Source organism: Enhydra lutris, unplaced genomic scaffold, assembly GCF_002288905.1.
Source record: "Enhydra lutris kenyoni isolate GAN:26980312 unplaced genomic scaffold, ASM228890v2 scaffoldscaffold13, whole genome shotgun sequence".
NCBI classification, from domain to species: domain Eukaryota; kingdom Metazoa; phylum Chordata; class Mammalia; order Carnivora; family Mustelidae; genus Enhydra; species Enhydra lutris.
In genome coordinates this window covers 56,535,201-56,560,363 of record NW_019154097.1, presented here as the reverse complement: position 1 = coordinate 56,560,363, position 25,163 = coordinate 56,535,201, and the positions used below count along the sequence as shown (strand labels likewise).

At 43.0% G+C, this 25,163-nt stretch overlaps 1 protein-coding gene across 1 annotated transcript in view; it reads left to right on the top strand.

Annotated features, from left to right (window-relative positions):
* LOC111145753 (dynein axonemal heavy chain 3) overlaps positions 1-25,163 on the top strand; it is a 164,081-nt gene that overhangs the window by 52,332 nt on the left and 86,586 nt on the right. The window contains exons 20-32 of the mRNA XM_022500938.1: positions 300-414; positions 2,916-3,032; positions 3,844-4,023; positions 5,677-5,813; positions 9,332-9,533; positions 11,473-11,565; positions 13,240-13,350; positions 16,217-16,331; positions 19,233-19,431; positions 21,107-21,215; positions 21,442-21,555; positions 22,269-22,445; positions 24,811-24,902. Of these exons, the coding sequence (XP_022356646.1) occupies positions 300-414; positions 2,916-3,032; positions 3,844-4,023; positions 5,677-5,813; positions 9,332-9,533; positions 11,473-11,565; positions 13,240-13,350; positions 16,217-16,331; positions 19,233-19,431; positions 21,107-21,215; positions 21,442-21,555; positions 22,269-22,445; positions 24,811-24,902 (1,761 nt within the window). The remainder of the gene's footprint in view (positions 1-299; positions 415-2,915; positions 3,033-3,843; positions 4,024-5,676; positions 5,814-9,331; positions 9,534-11,472; positions 11,566-13,239; positions 13,351-16,216; positions 16,332-19,232; positions 19,432-21,106; positions 21,216-21,441; positions 21,556-22,268; positions 22,446-24,810; positions 24,903-25,163) is intronic.

Sequence of the window (25,163 nt, the reverse complement as noted above, 5' to 3'; positions counted from 1 at the left end):
TAAAGACACTATCTCAAATAGGGAACCTTGCATTCTAGGATACTGGGGTTTAGGACTTAAACACATGATTTCAGGGGGGACAATTCAGCCCATAAGATAGCCCACAGGCTGCTAGTGCTGAGGGTAAGAAACCCTGCAAAACATCAGAGCTAGCTGGTGCATCTTAGATTTGAATAGTAAACATTTTCGTAAAATTAAGGGCCTTTTAAATTTGTCTTCAGGGTGAACCACAATTCCTCCTTTGCCGTGTTTTCACTGCCCTCCGCCTGTTGACATTGCTATTGCTGTGTTCTCTTTAGACTGGAGCCCATTGGTGCAGCCGCCAGTAAGGAATACTCTCTGGAGAAAAACTTAGAGAAAATGAAGTCAGACTGGGTTAACATGACATTCAACTTCGTGAAGTACAGAGGCACTGTGAGTGTCATTCCCACCGCCCAGCCCCCGCTCAGGAAGGAAGGATCCCTAACATTTTTTTTTAATTTATTTTTATTGAGCTATAATTGACATGCAACATTGTATAAGTTGAAGGTGTACAAGTGTTGATTTGATACATTTATGTATTGCAATATGATCACCACCCTAGTGTTGGCGAACAGCTCTGTGATGTCCCATAATTATCATTTCTTTTTTTTTGTGGTGGGAACAATTAAGATCAGTCTCTTAGCAACTTTGGAGTTTTTAATGCGGTCTTGTTGTCTGTAATCACTATCCTGGGCATTAGATTGTTTCCTCCCATCTGCCTTCCTGTGCCAGTCATTCATCCTTCCAGGCCCCACAGGAAGGGTGCATTTTGTAAATGAGAAAGGGCTTTTGATTCAGAACAACAAGCTTTCTCAGTGCAAAGGAACTGAACGAGACTGCTGAATTAGCACCTCCCAGGGAGGGCTTACCCACCACTGTCCTTCAGGAGCATCCTGGTCAACAATGCTTAAAGCATCTCAAAACAATATATTTCTTTTCAGGCTGCCCTGTTTTTTCTAACGTGCAGTGCAGGTTAAGAATCTCCCTGTCCTCCAGGCTGCATGTTATCTTTTTGTGACTTCTCCACTGTTTTACTTTGAATGGTCCCGTTGCCTCGATTTTGTGTGGATAAGAACTATAACTGAGGGTGCCTGGGTGGCTCAGTGGGTTAAAGCCTCTGCCTTCGGCTCAGGTCATGGTCCCAGAGTCCTGGGATCGAGGCCCGCATCGGGGCTCTCTCCTCAGCGGGGAGCCTGCTTCCTCCTCTCTCTCTGACTGCCTCTCTGCCTACTTGTGATCTATCTCTCTGTCAAATAAATAAATAAAATCTTTAAAAAAAAAAAAAAAAGAACTATAACTGAGCCAATGCAAGGGAAGAGAACTGGGGCCTCCCTCAGCAAGACCAGGCACCTGAGGGTGTCAGCAGCTACTTGGTGCTATACCCCCTGATGGGATTAGATACTGCTGGAGGCTGTTGGGCTGGGTTGAGGGGTTGAGCTAGGGAACCTGGCAACAACTCAGTTGCAGTAGGCCCATCTTAAGAGTTTTTGAGTGATGCAACTAATAGGCAAGGCTTGACAGGCAAAGGGACTCACAGTATCATTTTATTAAAAGCTAGACACACTTTCCAGTGCAGAGCTACTGGTAGAAGGTAGATGAGAGAATATATCCTAGCCCCAATTTAACCATCCAGATGTAGGCTTCAAGGAAGTGAAAACAGAGCCAGAAAGGCCAGACCTGCCAGAAGAGGGGCAGACTCCCCTCAGCTTGGCTCACCAAGGTGGCCCAGGAAAAAGAGTGCCATTTGGAGGAGCTGCCCCTCACGGCACAGTAACCTGTACTACTAGTAAAAACTTAGAGTATAGGGGTGCCTGGGTGGCTCAGTGGGTTACAGCCTCTGCCTTCGGCTCAGGTCACGATCTCAGGGTCCTGGGATCGAGCCCAGCATAGGGCTTTCTGCTCAGCAGGAAGCCTGCTTCCCCCCTCCCACCCTCTTTCTGCCTGCCTCTCTGCCTACTTGTGATCTCTGTCAAATAAATAAATAAAATCTTTAAAAAAAAAAAAAAACTGAGAGTATAGGCAGAGGTTCCCAAACTTTTTTCTGTTTGTGGCGCCTTTTGTGTCTTAGTACTTTTTTCATAGTTCCCCTCCCTGGGCCAAAAGAAATTCCTAACAGCTTTGTTTATGAAGTAATTAGGTTCAAACAACTCTAGTAAGTAGTTGTATCCTATCCACAACTGCTTTTAAAAAATACATGTAAATTGAAAGAAAAAATTTGTATTTCATTTTTGAATGAAATTTCTGAGTTGGCTGCAGTGCCCAGCAGCCTCTCAGCACACAGTTTGGGAACCACAGGTCAAAGGCCAACCATTGAGATCAGCAGCTGAACCCACCTGAGGATCAGCTTGCCAGCAAAGCAAGTGGCCAGGGAAGTAGAACATAGAGAAGATAGAACCACATGCTCTCCCCTTCCCCCCACCCCGCCAATCCCCAACAGATAATAGTTGCAGGTATGGGCTGGGATCATATTTGATTTCTGCAAAAGAGGTTGAGAATAAATGTCTTTAAGAACACTTTCCAGGAAGGGTATCTGGGTGGCTTAGTCAATTATTAATTATCTGCCTCAGGTCTGTGATCCTGGGGTCCTGGGATCCAGCCCCATATAGAGCTTTCTGCTCATTGGGAATCCTATTTCTCCCTCTCCTTCTACCCCTACCCCTACTTGTGTGCTCTCTCTCTCTCTCTCTCTCTCTCCCATAAATAAAATCTTAAAACACACACACACACACACACACACACACACACACTTTGAAGGAAGAAAATAGAAATTCCATCCTCTGTGAGATAGATTTCTGCCCCACTTGGGTGGACAGCAGAGCTGTGGGGCCTTTGGAGATCAACATGAAAATTGGGGGGTGTTGTGGTTTTAACATCTGGGCAAATCTTTTTTTCAGGATACAAGCATCTTGTGTGCAGTTGATGACATTCAGTTATTACTTGATGATCACGTGATAAAGACCCAGACCATGTGTGGCTCCCCATTCATCAAACCAATAGAAGCAGAGTGCCGGGTAAGAGGAAATGAGGTAGAGGTTTTGTGATGTCTCATTATTAGCTCTGGGTTTGTTGGAGGAGGGAGAAGATTTTTAAGTTCAGTTAACAAAGAAGCTCAGTTTTTCCTGATTGGAAAAAATAAATAACACAAGACTGAAAGCCGTAACCATCCAAGTAAGCATATGGCACACTGTGTCTTTGCAACAGTCTGCCAAAAGAGAAGATGAGATGATTTTAATGCACTGAATAAAAATACATTTGGAAAGTATTTTATGGGCTAGAGTAATCTAGAATGTAAACTACACAAGGGTACAGGTTTGGCCTCCTCTGCTCATTGTTTATAGAAATGGCATAAGCTAAGGGCACAGACTCTGGAGCTAGACTGCCTGGGTTCAAATTCTGGCTTCACCCCTTGTTGTGTGGCCTTGGACAAGTTCCTTGAACTGTGTTGTATGTCCATTTCTGCATCTGTAAAGTGAGTTTTGTAATAATATCTCCCTCATAAATCTGTTGGATTAATTGGTTTCACTTACATAAAGCACTCGGACCATCACTGGTCACAGAAGATGTATTATGGCTGTTATTATTGTTATTATTCCACTAGAAAAAGAACTACGTGAGGGTAAGGATGCTTGTCAGTTACTTTCTTTGCTGAATCCACAACGCCTAGAACAATGACCAGAACATAGGGGGCAAATACTCAACAAGTATTTGCTAAACAAGTGAATGAGCAAATGAATGAACGAATCCATCCAATTTGTTCAGTCAGTGCGCCTGTGTTGCAGAGTGGCAGATTAATGATTCAGATATGAAATGCTAAATTCACAGAAGTGGGAAGAAAAGCTAGTACGTGTGCAGGAAATTTTGGATGCCTGGTTGAAATGCCAAGCCACCTGGCTATACCTGGAACCGATCTTCAGTTCAGAGGACATCATAGCCCAGATGCCAGAAGAGGGCAGGAAATTTTCCATCGTTGATAGTTACTGGAAATCAATCATGTCCCAAGCGGTAAGTTTTTAACTCCCTAGCACATCTCACCATCAGGAATGTGGGATGCCATACAGATGTTCCTCATTGTGTATCATAACCATGTCCCTTGAAATTTATAAGTAAACCAGATTTTTTTCCAAATTCAATATTTTTATAAATTTTTTTCCTGATTTTGAAACTTATTGTTACTAAACATTCAAACATAGAGATATGTAATACAGAGAATGGAGGCCTTTTGAAAGCCCACCTCCCTAGAGGCAACTGTTAGCAGTCTGTATAATTTAGCTCTCATTCCTAACAAGGTAGGAGACTTTTGTCACAGGATAATGCAATAAAACTTTTATAGATAGAGGATCATTTTAGAACTCAAATTCTCCTCCATATTCAGTTACTTATTTAACAAATATTTACTTGATACTCAGCATTGAATTAATAGTCAGAAAATACTTGAAGAGGACTAGAATATGATTTCTGCCTAGTCACTGTCTTGTGAGGAGAGAGTCTTAGGTAAATAGGAGAGCTATTGTAGGAGTATATACACAAACAGCTTTTAGAACACAGGAGAGTGATTTTGTTGCCTGGCAGTGTCAAGGAAGTCCTTCAGAGGGGTGCAACATTGGAAACAAGCCTTGAAGGGTGAGTTCACTGGGTATACAAGGCATTCAGGAGTATCTATTAAGAGATGGTATCTTTAACGGACGAATGGATAAGGAAGATGTGGTCCATATACACTATGGAGTATTATGCCTCCATCAGAAAGGATGAATACCCAACTTTTGTAGCAACATGGACAGGACTGGAAGAGATTATGCTGAGTGAAATAAGTCAAGCAGAGAGAGTCAATTATCATATGGTTTCACTTATTTGTGGAGCATAACAAATAACATGGAGGACATGGGGAGATGGAGAGGAGAAGGGAGTTGAGGGAAATTGGAAGGGGAGGTGAACCATGAGAGACTATGGACTCTGAAAAACAATCTGAGGGTTTTGAAGGGGCAGGGGGTTGGGAGGTTGGGGGAACCAGGTGGTGAGTATTAGAGAGGGCATGGATTGCATGGAGCACTGGGTGTGGTGCAAAAACAATGAATACTGTTATGCTGAAAAGAAAAAAAGAGAGAGAGAGAGAGTGGTATCTTTTTCCTTTTTGAAGCCAAATGTGCTCGCTCCATTGGGGCTCCCTTGTAGAGAACATATCCCAAGAAAATTTATCCACTCTAGTAGGCATTTATATTGCCCCGCAAGTGGAGCCAGGATTCATGACATCCTGTTTCCTCCAACTCTGTATTAGTTCAGATTTTTTGGTTGCAAGTATTAAGTAACACAAATTCAACTGATCTTAGTTATTAAAGATCAAATTGGCTGATTTTAAACTTTAAAGAGCAAATTGACTTTATTAAACAATCCCTAAATCAGGCAGCATTGCATCTAACAAATAAAAGGTCACTCCGAGGAGTTGCACAAAATGGAAGGTTTTTGTAGAAGGAAGAGCCAAACGTGTCCAAAGGAATAGAATCGTGTTGTATGAGCATTTCACCCTTGCAGGATTAGGAGGCTAAGTTAGCTGGGCCGGGAGGTCAATATTTGTTGGACTGGTTGTACACTCATTACAATGATCAGTGTCAGAATCTGGGACCCCCATGGTGAATCCTCACTTTTTTTGATGGAACCTAGGTGAAAGATACCAGGGTTCTGGTCGCAGCAGACCAGCCAAGGATGGCTGAGAAGCTTCAAGAAGCCAACCTTCTGTTGGAGGACATCCAGAAGGGGCTGAATGATTACTTAGAGAAGAAGAGACTGTTTTTTCCGAGGTATTTGGTACTTTTCTTTTGTTCAGAGTTGCCTTTTTGACCCATTTATAGGTAGAATTACATTTTTTCATCCTGAGAGTTGGCTTCTACCAACCTATTTCATAGTCTTTCCTGGTTCTCCATTCTCCACAAGACCGCTCTCATGGGGAGGGCATGTCTTCACGGTCATTACTTAGAATGAAGTTGAATGGACACCAGTAGGGGCCAAGTCCACATCGTTGCCAGCCATCATGGTCCAATACCCAACCGAAGGGATACAGTAGTCATTATTAAGAGCTTAGACTTTGGAGTTAAACAGACTTTGGTTTGAGTCCCAGCTCTTGCACTTATTAATCTCAAGATCCTAGCAAGTCTATCTGAGCCTCCGGTTCTCCACTGTAAAATAGAAACACAATAATGGCTCTTACTCATATATTTATGTAGATCAGTGAAATAATGCATGTAAAGCATTTGGCTGTCTAAACTGTTTAAGAAATGTCAGTTGAATTTCTTTTCCATCAAATGTTGTAGTTTCTGGTAGGTATGCTTATAAATATTTGACTATTTTTTCTCCACAAGAACCAGTGTTCTTCTAAATAAAAGTCAATTTTAGAGGGCTGGTTCCAGAAAAGAGGGTCCTTGCTCCTCATAATCTGTCCATGTCTAGCTCACCATGGATGGTCACTCCATGTCATTTGGATGTAGGTTTGATCCCAATGTGCTTTTAAGAAAAGGAAATTTCAGTGTTCCCTTATTTGGAGACAAAGTTAGTTTCTTGCTTTCCACCACAAACTTTTAAAAAGTGATTTGTGTAGGATTCAGAAATGTCCTGGTGTACCTGAGAAAGTGAATTTTTGATTTATTTGATATTAATTTTGTGATGTAGCTAGCCTATGGCTAATGTCTTCAGGATTGGACAACATGAATACAGCACAAATAGTGGAAGAAACTTCAGCTTGGAAGCACAAAACTTAGGAAGAGGAAACCCCTGAGATTTGGGCTTTTAGTCCTATTCCTACTAGTGTTATTCCTTATAAAAATATGAACAATAGCCAACACCGCCACAGCATTTACCGTATGTCAGGACACTGCCCTAAGTGCCTTACCTGCATTAACTTATTTAAACTCACAAGAATCCTATGAGGTTAAAAACATTATTATTATCTGCCTTTTACAAACAAGGAAATAGTAACTTGCCAGAAAACATAAGACTGGTAAATGGACAAGCCAGAATTCAATCCAGGCAGTCTATATAAAATACTGAGTTATTTGACATCTCTAAGCCTCATTTGTTCCCTACGTTACACACACACACATACACACATTGTCTCTCTCTGTCAATGTGTGTTTATGCATTTTTACAGGATAAAGTCAAGCACTCTGAGAAAACACTTTGGAAAATGTTATTGAATAATTTCACACATTTGAAATTAATTTTATCTTGAAAATGCAGAGTGCTAAATAACGATTTTATGGTAGGTACACAAGTTTTTTACATAATGACTCTTATGGCCATTGAGTCATATGCTTTATCACACATGATAAATCCATAGAGACCACCTGTTTGAATTTTACTTGGCAGTGGGAGAAATGGATATCATTAATTATTGGTAAGTTAGTCAGTCAACAAATAATTATGGAGCTCTTCCTACCTGCTCAACACTGCAGCTATAATGCATTAGTTTGCTTTGCTGTGTAACAAACCTCCCCAAAACATAGAAGCTTGAAACAGCAACTATTTATTTAGCTCACAATTCTGTGGGTTTGCAAATAGGGCTGGGCTCAGCTGGATGGTTCTTCTGGTCTAGCCAGGTGGTTCCTTTGATCTCAGCTGGATGGTTCCAAAGGTCTCATGAGGGCTCATTCATATGACTTTTGCCAGCTGGTAGTTGATGGCTTCAGTCACTGGTCTAGTGGTTGGCTTCCTTTTGGCTGGGGCAACCAGGATAGTTGGGCCAGAAAGCTAGCCTGGATTTATTCACATAGTGGTGGTAGTGGGATTCCCAAGGCCAGCTAGATCTAGGCTTGGAACTTACATGAGTTCATATTTACTACAGTCTATTGGCCAAAGCAGGACAAAGAGCCAGGCCAAGTATGAGACATGTGAAAACAGACTCTACCTCTTGTAGAGAGGGTCCATAAATATTGTGGCCATTTTTATAATCCACCATAATCAGTGAAGACCATAATCGCGTGGTCCCTCCACGCTTGGGGACTTTCAGCTTGGTGGTTACAGTAAAGGTTTATATACCTTTAGTATTTCCTAATGGTTTGTGGTTGCTGCTTGAAGGGTCTGAGCAAGAGAATGAGCTTATCATTTCTAACTTAAAACATGGTCAGAGCCTCTGCATGTATAGTGATGTGATATGTTGTGGGATTCAGGAGCAAACAGTCAAGAAAGAATTCTTGAGATGTTTTTAGTGCAAAAAGGTGGTTTTATTAAATCACAGAGATAGGACCCATGGGCAGAAAGAGCTGCCCCAGGATTATGAGGAGCAATTGATTGTATTCTTGTAAATTTGGGGGGGGTGGGGTAGAGACAAAGCAAGTTTCCAAAAGGATTGTCATATGTTAAGACTTACAGGATCCTGGAGGTCTGGCTATTGTCAAGCAAAGGTTGCTTTTTGCCTTTAGCAAAGCATTAACATTAAGACAGTTGTGCGTTCGTGGAGGAATGTCACACTCTACCTGTCTCAAGTATTTGTCAATGGGCTATAAAATGTAAGGAAATTTAATTCTACCTACATTTCCTTTTGCCTTTGTTGTACACATCAGATAGGTTCATTAATAGCATACTTCTTATTTCACACCTGTGACATATCATACTTTGAGATAAGGAAAGATAAGGAGGTCTTCCCTCTCCTTCTCAGTACTGACTATATATTAGAATCACCTGGGATTTTAAAAATATAAATCCCCACGAGAGCCTGTGTGGCTCATTTGTGGGGTGCCTGGGTGGCTCAGTGGTTGAGCGTCCGCCTTCGGCTCAGGTCATGATCCCAGGGTCCTGGAATCAAGCACCACATTGGGCTCCCTGCTCATCAGGAAGCCTGCTTTTCCTTCTCCCACACTCCCTGCTTGTGTTCCCTCTCTCACTGTGTCTGTCTCTGTCAAATAAATAAATAAAATCTTTCAAATCAATCAATCTATCTGTCAATCCCCAGACACAACCCCAAATCAATTATATTAGAAACTCTGGGCAGTGCAACCTTGGCATTGGAGTTTTTTAAAAAAGCTTCACAGGTGATTCTAAAGTACAGCCAAAGTTCAGAACCACTGTCCCAAAAGGTAGTATCCTACACCCAAACCATATTGAATTCATATATACCAGCTTTTTTACTTTCTCTTGCTCTGAGTCAAAACTGTGTCCACGCTCTATGCCCCAGATGAAAAATGGTGAAAAGGAATGTGCCTTAAAAAGACTCTAGAACATTGCTGGTGTTCCTGGGGTGTCCTCTCCCTTTAGAAAATATCACCTTGTTGGGAAAAGAAGTTCTCAAAAGAGACTCCAGTTGCCATCTTTGTTTGCTTTGAAATAGGTTCTTCTTCCTGTCAAACGATGAGCTGCTGGAGATCTTGTCAGAGACGAAGGACCCCCTCCGCGTGCAACCACATTTAAAGAAGTGCTTTGAAGGAATTGCCAAGCTAGAATTTACAAGCAGTCTGGAGATTGTGGGAATGATCAGCTCAGAAAAAGAAACCGTTCCATTCAAACAGAAAATCTACCCAGCTCAAGCCAAAGTAACTCTCCTCTTACTCATTTTCATTCTTTTGTCCCTGGCAGAGCAATACAGAGAGAGGCAGAGAGCATATTGATTGTTTAAGCCCTTGCTTGGACTCAAGTTCCATACTGCCTGGGTGTGGAACACCTGGGTTTCACAGCTTACTGACTGGGTGACTCTGGGAGATTGTGTAATCTTTCTGAGTCTCCGTTTGCTCATCTCTACGATGGGGGTTATACTGCAATCCACGCAACCCACTAAATTTATGGGAGGATTTCAACCAAACCTGATGTGGAGGCAATAGTAGGCATCAGACCCAACAGCAGATGCTGTTCAGATCTCCATGAGTACAGCCCAGTTAAAATCGATCTGCTTTCAGGGGCACCTGGGTGGCTCAGTTGGTTAAGTGTCAAACTCTTGATTTTGGCTCAGATCATTATCTCAGGGTCATGAGATTGAGCCCTGTGTCAGTTCTGTGCTAAGCATGGAGCCTGCTTAAGATTCTCTCTCTCCCTCTCCCTCTGTTCTGCACCCCCCACCACCACTGCTCATGTGTGTCTGCCTCTGTCTCTCTCTCTCTCTCTCAAAAAAAAAAAAAAAATGATCTGGTCAGACAGACAGACTCCATCTGGAGTAGGTGGGGTTTTTTATAAATTACTTTTATTAACATATAATATTATTTTCCCCAGGGGTACAGGTCTGTGAATCATCAGGCTTACATGGGGTAGGTGTTTTTTTTGTGTTTTTTTTTTAATATTTTATTTATTTATTTGACAGACAGAAATCACAAGTAGGTGGAGAGGCAGGCAGAGAGAGAGAAGAGGAAGCAGGCTCCCCGCTGAGCAGAGAGCCCAATGCGGGGCTCGATCCCAGGACCCTGGGACCATGACCTGAGCCGAAGGCAGAGGCTTTAACCACTGAGCCACCCAGGCACCCCGGGGTAGGTGTTTTTTAAAGGTCAATAAAACATTATGGAATTGGAGTGCCTGGGTGGCTCAGCTGGTTAAGCAGCTGCCTTCGGTTCAGGTCGTGATCCCACAGTCCTGGACTGAGCCCTGCATCAGGCTCCCTGCTCAGTGGGGAGCCTGCTTCTCCCTCTCCCTCTGCCTGCCGCTCTGTCTACTTGTGCGCTCTCTATCTCTCTGTCAAATAAATAAATAAAATCTTTTTTTTTAAAAAGTTATGGAATCAATGCTATTTTACTCAAGTTTTTATAAAGTGTCCTTATATAATGAGTAAAATGTAAATTTCTCCCACTCCTGCTGAACATGACAGCACCATGGAGTAGAAATAGACAAGCACTCTTGGCTTTACTTCGTGAGGCATTTTTGCCGGCCACACATCTAAGTTGTAATAACCAGGAGTCATGTTACCAAATAGACCCCAGCTAGCTAACAGGTGCCTGAAGTTAAGAGCTACAGTGACCTGAAATTCTAAAACTGAATTATTTGCTGCACATCTGAATTACCTGTAGAGCTTTAAAAAAAAAAAAAATCCAAATGCCCATTGGTTTTGCATGAATGGTTGCATGAATGGCTAGGAACGGAAGTCAGGTGTCCATATTTTTTAAGAATCTCGAAATGATTCCAGTGCACAGCAAAGTTTGCAAACCACTAGAATAAGGCAAGAATTAGGATTGTTCATTAGAAATGAGCAATTTATTTTATGAACTGAAACATAAATGTATCATTTGCTTCCAAGAAGTTGTGTTTCAGAAAATGACATGAAACGCATGTTAAGTATTCCCTATTTTTCCTTTTACATCACACATACATCTCAGAATAAAAAAAGAGACATAAGCAAATAAATATAAAATGCATAATTAAAGAATATTGGCTTGAGGGGGTGTCAGACCTTTGACCTCCCTCCAGCCTTCCTCCAGAGAGAAAGCTGGGTCTGTCCATGATCCCTCCCTCTGGGCTTGGCTAACTTGTGGCTGCTTTGTCTCACCCCTATAGGGCATGGTGGAGAAGTGGCTCCAGCAGGTGGAGAAGATGATGATTGCCAGTATGCAGGAGGTTATTAGACTTGGGATTGAAGCATATGTCCAGGTAAATGAGAATTGGGGTACAGGTGCCAGGGTGTTAGTACAGCGACAACAACATTGGGGAGAAGATTAAATGGATCAATTCTAAGCACCCCTCTTGCCTTCTACCAAAACCCACCCGGATCCTGCTGGGTAACACCTGACCCTTCCATGACCCTGCTGTGCCTCTCTCTTCTTTCCCTTTGAATCCTGGGGTGATGCACATATTTCTGGTAAAACAATTAGAAGCAGGTGGCACAAGATTAGATGGTTAGCCAGAACCCTCTGGCTGCTAGCTACAAGTCCCTTCTGTGAAATGAAATGATGGCAGGAGGTCTTTTTAGAGCACCTTCCAATTAAGTGTTTCTCCCTCTAGGCTTTTCGTTTACAGTACACATGCCATGAACAGTACAATTCATTAAACTCCCCAAGTATTAGGGGAAACAGGTATGACCGAAGAAAGCCAAAAGAAAAGAACTGTTGGTGATCACTCTTCAGCCAGCTCGTAGCAAGGTTAAATATAGGTAGACCAGTCTGGTAGACTGGTAGACCAGTCTTTGTGCTCCTTGACTTTGGGTGCCTTTTCTTCTTACTTTTCAGGGCCTCACCCCCACGATCACTTCCATTGAATGGAAGAATATTCAGTTAACACCTTCCTAGTAAAGTACAGGGTACTGACCCTGCTATCCCTCTTAGAAATACTGCATTGTAAACGAAAGGCCGGTCCTTTGTCCTATGATTTATTTTAAATAAAAATTAAGAATTTTTAAATTTAAATTTTTTTTAAATTTAAATGTAGGGGCGCCTGGGTGGCTCAGTGGGTTAAAGCCTCTGCCTTCAGCTCAGGTCATGATCCCAGGGTCCTGGGATCGAGCCCCACATCGGGCTCTCTGCTCAGCACGGAGCCTGCTTCCCCCTCTCTCTCTGCCTGCCTCTCTGCCTACTTGTGATCTGTCTCTCTGTCAAATAAATAAATAAAATCTTTAAAAATAAATAAATAAAATAAAATAAAATTTAAATGTAAATTTAATTTAAATGTAAATAAAAGAAAAATGGTGACCTGTATGGAAGAACCTCATGCCATTGCATCCAGAGCAAGAGTCAGCAAACGTTTTCTGTAAAGCAAATGTTATTATAATGTCTTCAGCTCTGTGGGCTGCACATACTATTTATCTTGGCCTTGGTAGTGCAGAAGCAGCTGTGGATGATCGGTAAAGAATGAGTGAGGCTCTGTTACAGTACACCTTTATTTACAAAAACAAATGCAAGGCCACATGCAGCCCTCTGGTGTAGTTTGCCACATCTATAGTTTAAAAACAAGTTTGGGGGGTTGGGGTTCTGGGCTAGGCTGAGAAAACTGGCCCAGCACTGCAACATTGTGTAGCCTTCAGAAAGGGTAGTTATGAAAACTCTCTGTGAACAACACCTTGATGATAACTATGTAAAATCCTTGGATTGGGAGCTTAAGGAAAAAGAAAAAAAAAGTTGATGAGATTGTTGATGATTTTTTTTTTCCAAAAAATTCAGGGAGGAAGACATAAATCAGTAATCCCAAAGATGTCAAGTCTAGTAGCTTCCGAGAGTGGGGGAGGGTTGTGTGTTTGTTGAGGGGATATGGCGGTGGGGAATGTTTTTCAGAAGTGGGTTTTGGTCCCACAGGATGAACTGACATACCACATGACCCCCTGCACTTTCCCAGGTACGTCGTAATCAGTGGGTCTTGCAGTGGCCTGGCCAAGTGGTTATCTGTGTTTCTTCCATCTTTTGGACCAAGGAGGTATCCCAAGCCCTGGTGGAAAAGACCCTACCAGTAAGTGAACATGTCATGAAGCTAGTGGAGGAGAGTCAAGCTTGATTAGGATCTGAAGGACATATAATTAAAGTAGCCATGTTTTTTAAACAATAAAAAATCACAGCATCCAACCGTGGCATAGAGAAGTTAGGGTTTTCATGGGGACAGTGGGATGGAGAATCTGGCGTTGGAACTGACCCATGGAGTTCTCCGTTGTAATACCCACCCTGGTCCTTCCCAGGCAGAAATTCTAGGCTGCAGTATTTTAAGTTTTTATCAGTCTTTGCTTTCAAGGGTCAACTTAGTAGAATTTCCACCAACAGAGACCTCTGGTCTTCTTCCTGGGCCAAAAGATCACCTGGTCCTGTTTCCCCTCCTCCTCCACCATTACCTACTTCCTGCCACCTGCAATTGGACACAAACCCACCTACACAGCTCTTCCTTCCATGTTCCCTTGAGACCAAGAGTGCTCAAGTCCTACTTGTCTTCAGATCCAGGCCTGTATATTTCCAGTTAACTCTTGCCATTGAAACCAGTGTTTGAGAGTTCAAGACATGGATGGACTTGGGTTCGAATCCTGATACTTTCCTTTGTTAGCTGTGTGACCATGGGCAAGTTCCTTAACCTGAATCTCAGTCTCCTTGACTATATAACGTGCTACAGTACACCGCGTTGTATTACAATGTCATAGTACTGTATTGTGGGAGAGTTAAATGAGATGCTGGCAAGTTAGTCAGTACTAGAGCCCATGCTATGAACCCCACAGGGCAGAGACCATGCTTGTTTGGCTCACTATTATATCTCCTGGGGTTATTGCAATGCTGAGCACATAGTAGGTGCTTAATAAATATTTACTGAAGAAATGAATGGTAACTCCATTCCCAAACTTTTCACCATGGTATCATTTCCCATGATGATCTTATCAGACCTTCTGTTCTTTCTCCCTATAGATGACTGGCTGTGGACCAGAAAATATTTCATTTTACCGTATTTTGCTTTATACCTTAAAATTAGAACATGAGCACTTGACCAAGGTTCAAATTTATACACATTCCATGTTGATAATTCCTACAAACATATTGCACTCGACACTTGCACACTGCTTTCATGTATTTCATTTCAAATTTTTGAAACACTAAAAAATTCTGATTTTTGTGACGGCATCTCTGTGCCCCAGTTTTCACTACCTATAAAAAGGGGAGACTGCTTCCCATCATACACCCCTGCCCTGACGGATATGGATGCTGAATAATGTGGCTTAGCATCCTAAAGGAAGCAGGTATTGGTATGGGATCGCCATCCATCCACCCATCCATCCATCTATTGTTCATTTAACAAATATTTGTTTGACATCTGCTCCATGCTGGAATGAGGCTACTAGGCAAATGGATTTGGAGTTGAATGAGAGAGACATGGTGTCTGTCCTCATGGGTTTACAGTCTACTGGGGGAGATAAAAAGTGTCTTTGCTAGAACTGTGATAAGGAAAGTACAGGGATCCAGGAAGCATGGGGAGGAAGGAGAGAAATAAGAGAAGCATTAGAAGTGGAGACAGTTTCCCAGAAAAATGGTGTCTAAGAAGAGACATAAAATATAAATAGGAATTAGCCAAGCAAAGAACAGGAGAAAGAGTGTTCCAGAGAGAGAGACCAGAAGGTGCAAAAGTCTGAAGACGAAAAATATGTGCATTCCAGCAAGTGAAGGCACTTGGGTCCAGAGTAGCTGTGGCATGGGTGTGGTTCAGAAAGATGTGCAAAGCAGCCCTATCACCAGGGGTTTTCCAGACCCACAGCAAGGGCAGTGGAAAAGGACTGAAAAGGTTGTTTGTTTTTTGCTGCATGTCAGGTACTTTATTAATAACAACAACCATCAGTATTTACTGCGTACTTTATTCACATTGTGCCAAGTGCTTCACCATCTCATTTAATCTTCAAAACAGCTCCAAGAGGTAGTTGTAATTATCTAGACTCGACAGACCAGGAAACTGAAACTCTTTTGCCTGGACCTGCATAGGTAGGAAGTGGGGAAGGTGAACTATGAACCTATAAAGTTAGTCTCCATTTTTTTTTCCTTTTTTACAATTATTTCTGTGTTTTAACTCTTTATTTTGAAGTAATGCCAGCATTACAAATAATGTTACAAAAATAATGCAAAGAATTCTCATGCACCCTTCATCCAGAATCCCCCAACACTAACATCTTCAATAACCACATTACAGTTATCCAAATCAGGAAACCAACATTGATGCAAGATACATTTTTATCTAATCCATAGACCTTTTAAATTGGCTAATCTAAATTTAGCCATTTGCCCCACTAATGTCTTTTTTTGTCTGGTCCAGGATCCACTCCAGGATTATCATTTACGTACATTTAGTTTTCACATCCCCTGTGTCTCCTTTAATCTGAAAAATTTCAGGTTTTTTTTTATTAATTCATATTTATTGTGTAATTTCTATACAGTAAAAGTTACCCTTTTTAGTGTACAGTTCTGAGTTTGAACAAACACATCCTTTTGTGTAACCACCATCCCAATCAAGATATAGAACTGTTCCATGCCCCCGCAAAAATTCCCTCAAGCCCCTTGAGGTAACTCCTTCCCCCGCTCCATGCCTCTGGCAATTACCAATCTGCTGTCTGCTCCTGCAGTTTTATCTTTTCCACGATATCATAACAATAAAATCAAGGTATCTAGCCTTTGAAATTTGGCTTCTTTCAATTAACATAATGCATTTGCAGTTTGTCTAGAGATTAATGAAGGGGTTAAGGGAAAGGCACCCAGAGGGATGGCTTAGACCATGGGGTGGTAGAGGGTGCCATTCCCCAAGAGGGGGTTACAGAGGAGAATCCAATTTAACCAGTTGTCTCCTCCTATGCCCCTGCCAGGATTTTCTGAAAAAGAGCAACGATCAGATTGCAGAGATTGTCCAGCTGGTCCGAGGGAAGCTGAGCAGTGGGGCTCGACTCACCCTCGGGGCCCTCACGGTCATCGATGTCCACGGTGAGCAAGGGGGCTTCCCTGGCGTTGCTGACTGTCTAAGAATAGCAGCCAAGCTTGCCGTTCTCCATTCCCCTGGATGGAGTGGTTCAGGGTCCCCTTTGCCATTAGGGAGGGGCTTCTCCAACTGAGAGTGAGGTGAGGAGGTAAGGAGAGAAGCCAGAGCTTCTCTGAATCTCTGAATCTCCAGTGTGTTTTCCCCTCCCATCCCCACTCTTGTTTCCAGGAAACCTCCAAGCAGGGCTCTCACAGAGACAATGGCAGCCAAAGCCATTTCTGAGATTCATCGTCTTAGAATGATCTCTTGAGACTGACCATGGCTAATATTTTTGAATACTCACCAGGTGCCAGGCTCTGTGCTAAGTGTTTGACACACATTATCTCACTTTTATACACACTTCTCAAATTAAGAACCTGAGGCTGAGGTAAATAACTTACCCAGAGGCATACAGCAGCTACTAAGGAGCAGAGGTTGTTTTATAATTTGATGTAATTGATTTAATTGTAATTCTATGTCTGATTCCAAACCCAAGAGACTGAAAATGGGCAGTGTATGCAGGGATTTAACAGGAGAGAGAGATAATGCCTTCCAGCACTTTCCTTTAAAAAAAAAAGAAGAAGAAGGGGAGGAGGAGGAAGAACTGGGGTCTTTATATAAAACAAACCACCCCCTCACCCTCACTCCATCACCACCAAGGAAACTAGGGCTGGACTAGCTGGTTGCCTGGAAACAGTGTCTCTCTTGTTCACACACCAAGCTTCCTCCTGGCATTTCGTGGCATCTTAGTCTCCCTAAGGTTGATGCTCATTTCAATCTAATTTCTCTTGGATAGACTAGCATGAAATCAGGGAGAAAGAAAGAAAAATGTGTTCTTCATTTGGCAGGAAGTGCAGGTGCGGTTACTGCCCCGGGGGGTTGCGTTCACACACATGCACACACGCACATACACATGCGTGCATGGAACATACATGCACCTACACACTGCATCACGCAGGCATCCCCAAGTCATTTCCTTGAGACTTGCCTTCGTCTTGGGTCCCTCATGGCAACCCCTACTCCTGCTACCACTCTGTGATTTCCCTCAAGAACCTGGAGGGGAATTAAGTTCCTCAAGAAGGATGGAAGAGCTGTCAGTGTAATCTTGAAGGACTCTTCTTTAGAAGGTTTTGGATTTCACTGTCATAAAGACTTCTCTTCTCAGACAGGCAGTAGACTTGCAGAAACATCCCTTTACAAAGTTTTATTTCTGAGATAACTAAATTAGAGCTGCTGTCCTACTTTTTTTTTTTAAGTAGGTTTTGTGCTCAGCATGGGGCTTGAACTCACAACCGTGAGATCAAGACCTGAGCTGAGATCAAGAGTTAGAGGCTTAACCAACTGAGCCACCCAGCCACCCCTACTGTCCTAGTTCTAAGATCTCAATAGCTCTCACCTAAGAGTTCCCTGAAAAATCGCTAATGATTCTTAGAGATCTTTGTGCACTCTTCAACATCAAGGCCTCCCATCATTGTGAGAAGATTAAATTAGGCTCATAATCCTGTGAGAGAAAGAAGGAAACCCAGAAGTATATCTCCCATCTGGTTTCTCAGGCCCCCAGATGGAAAGACTATATCTAACCATAGGTTCATGAGACCCTTTCCCTTGCCAAGCTGACTGTTTTCTCCTAGGATATCCTAGAAGCCTAGAACATGGCCAAAAATGTCATACTGGAGATATGACAGCATTTGGGGTAACTACATATTGCAACACTCTCGGGGTCAGTCCCCCAGGAATTTGGGAATTATAACAGTATCTAATATTTATATAATCTCTCTTTTCTTCCTTTCATCTATCTATATACGTGTAGATGTGTAGATATTTACATATGTACATATATATGTACGTGTAGGTATATATATGTGTGTGTATACAGTTGATCCTTGAATAACTGGGTTTGAACTGCACAGGTCCACTTACATGGGAATTTCTTTTGATAAATACAATACTGTAAATGTATTTTCTCTTCCTTGTGATTTTCTTAAATATTTTCTCTAGCTTTATTGTAAGAACACAGTATATAGTACATATGACTTACAAAAGATGTCTTAATTGGCTATTACCTGTAAGGATTCTAGTTGACAGTAGGCTATTAGTAATTAAGTGTGAGGGGAGTCAAAGTTCTACACAGATTTTTTTCCTGTACCATGGGTGGGCACACATTGTGTGGCACACATTAACCCTCCCTGTTGTTCAAGGGTTAATTGTATGTACAGTTACTCCTCCTGATAACCTTATAATAACCCTATAAGGTAGGTACTGTGTTATTCCCATCTTACAGATTATGCAGCTCAATAGAGAGGTGGAGCCAACTTGCCCAAAGTCATGTAATTAGTTCATGGCAGATTCAGAATTAGGATCCCAGCAGTCTGATTTCAGAGTATGCTTTTTTTTTTTTAGATTTTATTTATTTATTTATTTGACAGAGACAGATCACAAGTAGGCAGAGAGGCAGGCAGAGAGAGAGAGAGAGGGAAGCAGGCTCCCTGCTGAGCAGAGAGCCCGATGCGGGACTCGATCCCAGGACCCCGAGATCATGACCTGAGCCAAAGGCAGCGGCTTAACCCACTGAGCCACCCAGGCGCCCCTCAGAGTATGCATTTTTTATGCCTCTGCTGTACTGCTTGCCGACAACACAGCAGATTCTCTGCATGGCTTCTCGGGTGAAACAAAGACCAGCCTCCAAAAGAAATTGCTATGTGCAGGTTAGGGGTAGGCAGGGAGGCTGGTTGAGTCTGAAACTGTTTGTGGAGAGTGACTGCTGGCCTGGATGATGTCCTCAGACCTCCTCTGAGCAGTCTGTGGGCATAGGAGTATGCTGACATCTCTGCATTTGTGTGTTTCCATGTCTGTATCTGTCCTAACAGCTCGTGATGTGGTGGCCAAGTTATCTGGGGATAACATCTGTGACCTGAACGATTTCCAGTGGATCTCCCAGCTGCGTTACTACTGGGATTCAAAGGACGTGCAGGTGCAGATGATCACCACAGAAGCCTTGTATGGCTATGAGTACCTGGGAAACTCCCCCCGGCTGGTGATTACGCCCCTCACGGACCGCTGCTACAGGTAACCTCTGCCCTCCCCCTCCCTCCCAGATGCAAAGGGTGAATAACAATTCCAGAAGAAAAAGCTTCTGGGGAAGAAGGTGTGGGGCATCTTGAGTTTGTGACTTTTACATCTATATTTCATATTCTCAGATTTTAGAATTTTGCCCTTAGTTTCCATGGTCCCACAGATGGGCATGGAAATTGGGCCTTAGGCCAGAAATGAGAACCCAGTAGGAGTCCTAATGCAAATTAATGTGACCAAACCAACAAGCGGAATGTTGATGCCTGTCCTTAAAAATACCACAGTACTTAAATAGAAAGCTCTCTGATGGCAGGAATCAAGATGGTGCCTGGAGATCGCATGGAGGAAAGATAGAAAAGGGGCCAGATGAAGGACTCTGGCAAGGAGTCTCCAAGCTCAGCCAGCCAGTCTGTTGGTGAGACGTAGTCATTCTATGCTGAGCAAAATGCTTTATACTTTTCTTGATATTCATACCATTAGAAATCTGACCTCTGTGAATGTGTCAACTTTGTGATACTTAGACTTTCTTTGATTTTTGTATATTCCTTTTTTTTTTTAAGATTTATTTATTTATTTGACAGAGAGAGAGAGAGAGCACAAGTAGGCAGATAGGCAGGCAGAGAGAGAGGAGGAAGCAGGCTCCCTGCTGAGCAGAGAGCCCAACGTGGGGCTTGATCCCAGGACCCTGAGATCATGACTGGAGCTGAAGGCAGAGGCTTAATCCACTGAGCCACCCAGGTGCCCAATTTTTGTATATTCCTTAAAGTGGAATTTTTTGTAATCATAAAGATAATTCTTGAGAATTTTTTCATTCAAAGCTCTCAATCACTTATTTTCTGTGTTCTGTGATTTTTGGTCTTCATTCATGCATTTATTTCACCTGTTACTCAATAGCCATTTCTTAAACACTTCTGTGCACCATGCATGCCATCAACCCTCAACCTAATGGGGTTAGGGGACAGAGACGTAGTCGGATGAATATAAGATGGTGTGTTAACTGAAACCATAGACGCTCATACAAGGGTTGTAGTGCCTCAAGTGAAGAACACATCATTAATTTCTAACATTTATGTTTGCCCTACTCTTACGAAACTGAATGAAATACAGATCCTGAACTCAGGAGTTCATAATCCAGTGAGAGAAATATATTTATTTCCACCACTCCATTAGCACTGTTGATCTTTCGAATCTGGAGTTTATGAAGACTTTTAACTCTTATTTGATTCATTTATGTATGTATTCATTTATCCATTCAGTCATTCATTCAAACAAGTGTTTATGGGTGCCCACGCACCAGGCTCTGGGGTTACGGTGCTGAATAAAACATTTTTTTTTTTTTACAATGATGATATGTTTATCATATAATCAGAAAAAAATTAAAGCTATTTGTACGAGTCAGAGCAAAATAAAGCAAAAGTCCATTTCTTTCCTGCGTCTTAGGACTTGGGTACCAAATTCTTTTTTTTTTTTTTTAGAGAGGAAGAGAGTCAGGGGAGGTATAGAAGGAGGGGGAGAATCTTAAGCAGGCTCCACATCGAGCATAGAACCCAGTGTAGGGCTTGATCTCACAACCTAGAGATCATGACCTGAGCTGAAATCAAGTCATTCACTTAACCAGCTGAGCCACCCAGGCACCCCACTGGACACCAAATTCTTATTTTTTTCCCCTTAGGACACTGATGGGGGCTTTGAAGCTGAACCTTGGGGGAGCTCCAGAGGGACCAGCTGGTACAGGCAAGACAGAAACCACCAAAGATCTGGCCAAAGCTTTAGCCAAGCAGGTAGGGAAATGCGGTCTATTCTTAACCTCTCTTCCCATTCCTCTCTGGACTTCTGTCCAGGAGAGTTGGCGTGAAATTCAAGATGGTTTAGGGGGAGAGGTATAGTGGGGCCCCAGCTCCTGCAGTGGAATAGGAAGAAAGGAGACCTACCTGTATTTCATGTGCAGAGTAATTCAGATAGGAGAGAACCCATCCCTAATGGTGCCCACATCCTCCCTCTCTCTAGTGCGTGGTCTTCAACTGCTCAGATGGTCTGGATTACAAAGCCATGGGGAAGTTCTTCAAGGGGCTGGCCCAGGCTGGAGCATGGGCCTGTTTTGATGAGTTCAACAGGATTGAGGTAATGCAGCAATTGTCCTGCAGAGCAGGGGTTGGACATGCAGTGGCCTTTTTCTGGGCTCTCAGCTCCTCAGAGACAGGGCCTTATGTGTCCTCTAAGACCCCTGCACAGAATAAGTACTCAACGAGATAAACAAAAACAGTCCCAGGAAGACAAAGTACATATACATCCTCACTGTAGTCATTCACGCACTCATTCAAAAATTTACTGAGCAGCTAGTATATGTCAGATACTCTGCAGTTGTTCAGGACACAAAGCTAAGTAAGAAAAGAGTGATACAATTTTAGCAAAGGCAAATAAAAGTTAAGCAAAACAAATAGTAAATGCTGGAAGTCTATAGTCGTGGTATAAAGGAGCCATCATAAAAGAGAGGGGGTGATTAATTCTATTTGGGTGGGGAATTTAGGTGAGGAAATGTAAACATGCAATTAGAACTAATCAATACTATTTGAATCCATACGATGGGTCAAACATTATGCTGGGTGCTAGAACAAAGATAAAATACTAGGGAAAGTAGTAACACACACACACACACACACACACACACCAATTTTCTTTTTCTTTACCAAAACCCCGAATCATTCTCCTCATTTTGATGAGGAAGGTCTGGTTCTCAGATGTGTTTTGTCGTCGCCAAGTGAGGGGGCCTCGGGCAGTGTGGGGTAGTGGCTGTCACAGCAGGGGCTTGCATCAGCCAGCCACTCTCACCCCAGGTAGAAGTGCTATCTGTGGTGGCTCAGCAGATCCTCAGCATTCAACAGGCCATCATCCGGAAGCTGAAGACATTCATCTTTGAAGGCACCGAGCTCTCTCTCAACCCAACCTGTGCTGTCTTCATCACCATGAACCCCGGGTATGCTGGCAGGGCTGAGCTTCCAGATAACCTCAAGGTAAATGTCAGCATGTATAAAATCTGTGTATACTTTATGGTATTGAAACCTCTGGAAGTAACAGGGATCTCACGGAGAAGGCAAACAGTGGGTGGCATTTTTTTGTCCGTGAGCAGTAGTCGTGGAGCAACAATGGTGGTAAGATAGGCCCCAGAACATAACTATACCCCCAACAAGGTGTCATGGGGAGGGGTGTATATATATACAGGATGAACCATGGCAATTAGGAAACGATGGACACTGGAGTAAGGGTCACCAATTCGTCTACAGGGGGTGAAACAGCTAATATAAATGAGAGGAACCAGCTGGGCATGGTAGGGACTCTGACAAATGCCCCATCCAGAGCAGCAGCCCCTCCTTAGCCTACTGCTGCCAAGCAGGAATTGTCAGGTCTTCTCATTTTTCAGGAAAAACTGGAAATTTGGATTTCTACATCTGATTTTGTGATCCTGGCTCAATGAAAAAAAAAAAAAAAGTCCCTGTAGGCCAAAAAAAAGCATCTAATTATAAGACAGCATCAAAGTTAGACACAGAGAGCTCTGGGAAACCTGGGCTGAACCGGGGGCACTTGGGTGGCTCAGGTCTTGATCTAAGGGTCCTGGGATCAAACCCCGTGTCAGGCTCCCTGCTCACTGGGAAGTCTGCTTCTTCCTCTCCTTTTGTCCCTCTCCCCACTTGTGCTGTCTGTCTCTCTCTCTGTCAAATTAATGAATAAAATATTTTTCTTAAAGATTTTATTCATTTATTTGACAGAAAGAGAGATCACAAGTAGGCAGAGAGACAGGCAGAGAGAGAGAGGGGGAAGCAGACTCCTTGCTGAGCAGAGAGCCCGATGCGGAGCCGAATCCCAGGACCCTGAGATCATGACTGAACCTAAGGCAGAGGCTTAACCCACTGAGCCACCCAGGCGCCCTAAATGAATTAAGTCTTAAAACAAACAAACAAACAAACAAACAAAAAACCCTAGGCTGAACCACGTGGAGCTCCCCTTTATTACTACAGTTAAGCCGAGGTGGTGTCCATACCAAAGCAGGCTGTTCCAACCAGCTGCAGAGATGATAAGGAAGCATGTATGTCTCCAGTGCCTATTGCTTAGCTGGCTCGAGTTATAGCATTGCAATAGTCCTTGGTCCTGCTGCTAGTGGAGAAGGATGGCACCTCTGAAGGGAAGAGAGAGAGTCACCAAGGCCATGTTCAAGGGAATAGGCTGTGATGACCTTAGCCTGCTGCTCTCATAGGAGGAAAAACCCCAAAGTACAAGATGGCTTGATCTCCTCCTGTGGGAAGAGACCCTAGCAACACCACCGCATGAAAAGAGGTACCAGAGAGAGACTTCCAGGCCTGCTTCTTTATGGAATTTTCTTCTAAGACATTGATCCATCCCATTGAACCAAAGACACAAGAGAGACGTAGCCAAACCCACATTAGTACTTAACCTGACAGAAATGCATCCACTTTCTTTCCACCCTCCGGATGGAAAAGGGTCAGGGGGATCTTAGGAATGGCTCCTCCCCTCTAGGCCAGCATAGACCAGTGAGTACCAAAGTAGAATTTGGACCCACAGTTCTTTTTATCACTCAACTGTTGTGACTCACTACCCCCTGCACACACACATCCCTCCCAGCCAACAAGCTTGTTAGGTCTACTTTCTCAAGAAAGTAGCCTTTTTGAGATAGTGTGGTATAGCAGAAAGCACCAGGGGTTGGTGTCAGGGAGCCTGGGTTCTAGCCCTGGCTCTACCTCTAACTAACTGCTTGACTTCTCCTCTAAAATCTAAGGTAATATCAATAGCTGATGTTTATTGATCTCTCACTGTTTGCCACACACTGTTCTAAACACTTCACTTATATGATATCATTTGTTCTCATGAGAATGGTACGGTTGCTGGCCCATATGAGATGAATTAACTGGAGGGGTTACATTACTAGCCCACAGCCACTAGATAGCGAGTCATGATGCAAATCAAGATCTGTCTGACTTCAAGATTCTTCTGATACATATGGGTCCTGCATTCCTAACTGACTTCCCATGTCCCTGTTGGACGCAGGAAGGGTCTGATGGTTGGAGGATGCTCCTTTGGCTTAGATGTTGTTAGAATACCAGTGCCTAGGGCCTTCCACATAACCATTGAGGGACCTGGTGTGACGATAAGTACCTAGCCAACATCAGTAGGGAAGTTGGCTGAATAGTGGATCTGTCCAACAAAGGTAGTCCCTCTGCATTGGCTTCTCCTCCCACTTTCCCTTCCTTCATTTTTACTAGAGTGGCCTGAACAACCATGCTGCTTCTCTTTGCATCTGTAGACATACCGCCACCCATTGCTCACTGAACGTGTTCAGGTTCTCAATCGCTGTTTCTTTTCTAGGCCTTATTCCGGACAGTAGCCATGATGGTGCCAGATTATGCCCTCATTGGAGAAATCTCCCTCTACTCCATGGGGTTTCTGGACTCTAGAAGGTATGTTACATGGGCTTTCCAGTAGATTCTAAAGGTTCTGAAAGAGTGCCTTCTGTGTGTTGGATTCAAGGTAGGTTGCCCAATGGAAGAAAGGAGAGAAACTTGAGAAATGGACTTCCATTCCCTAGTTGATCTGAAAGTACATAGCCCTGGCTTTTGTTCTGACCCCATTCCTGGCCAAGAAATAGCCCAGATTCCCAAGAAAGGTCCTCCTCTCTCTTTATGTATACTTGGACTTCTCTTAAAGAAATTGGCCTTTCT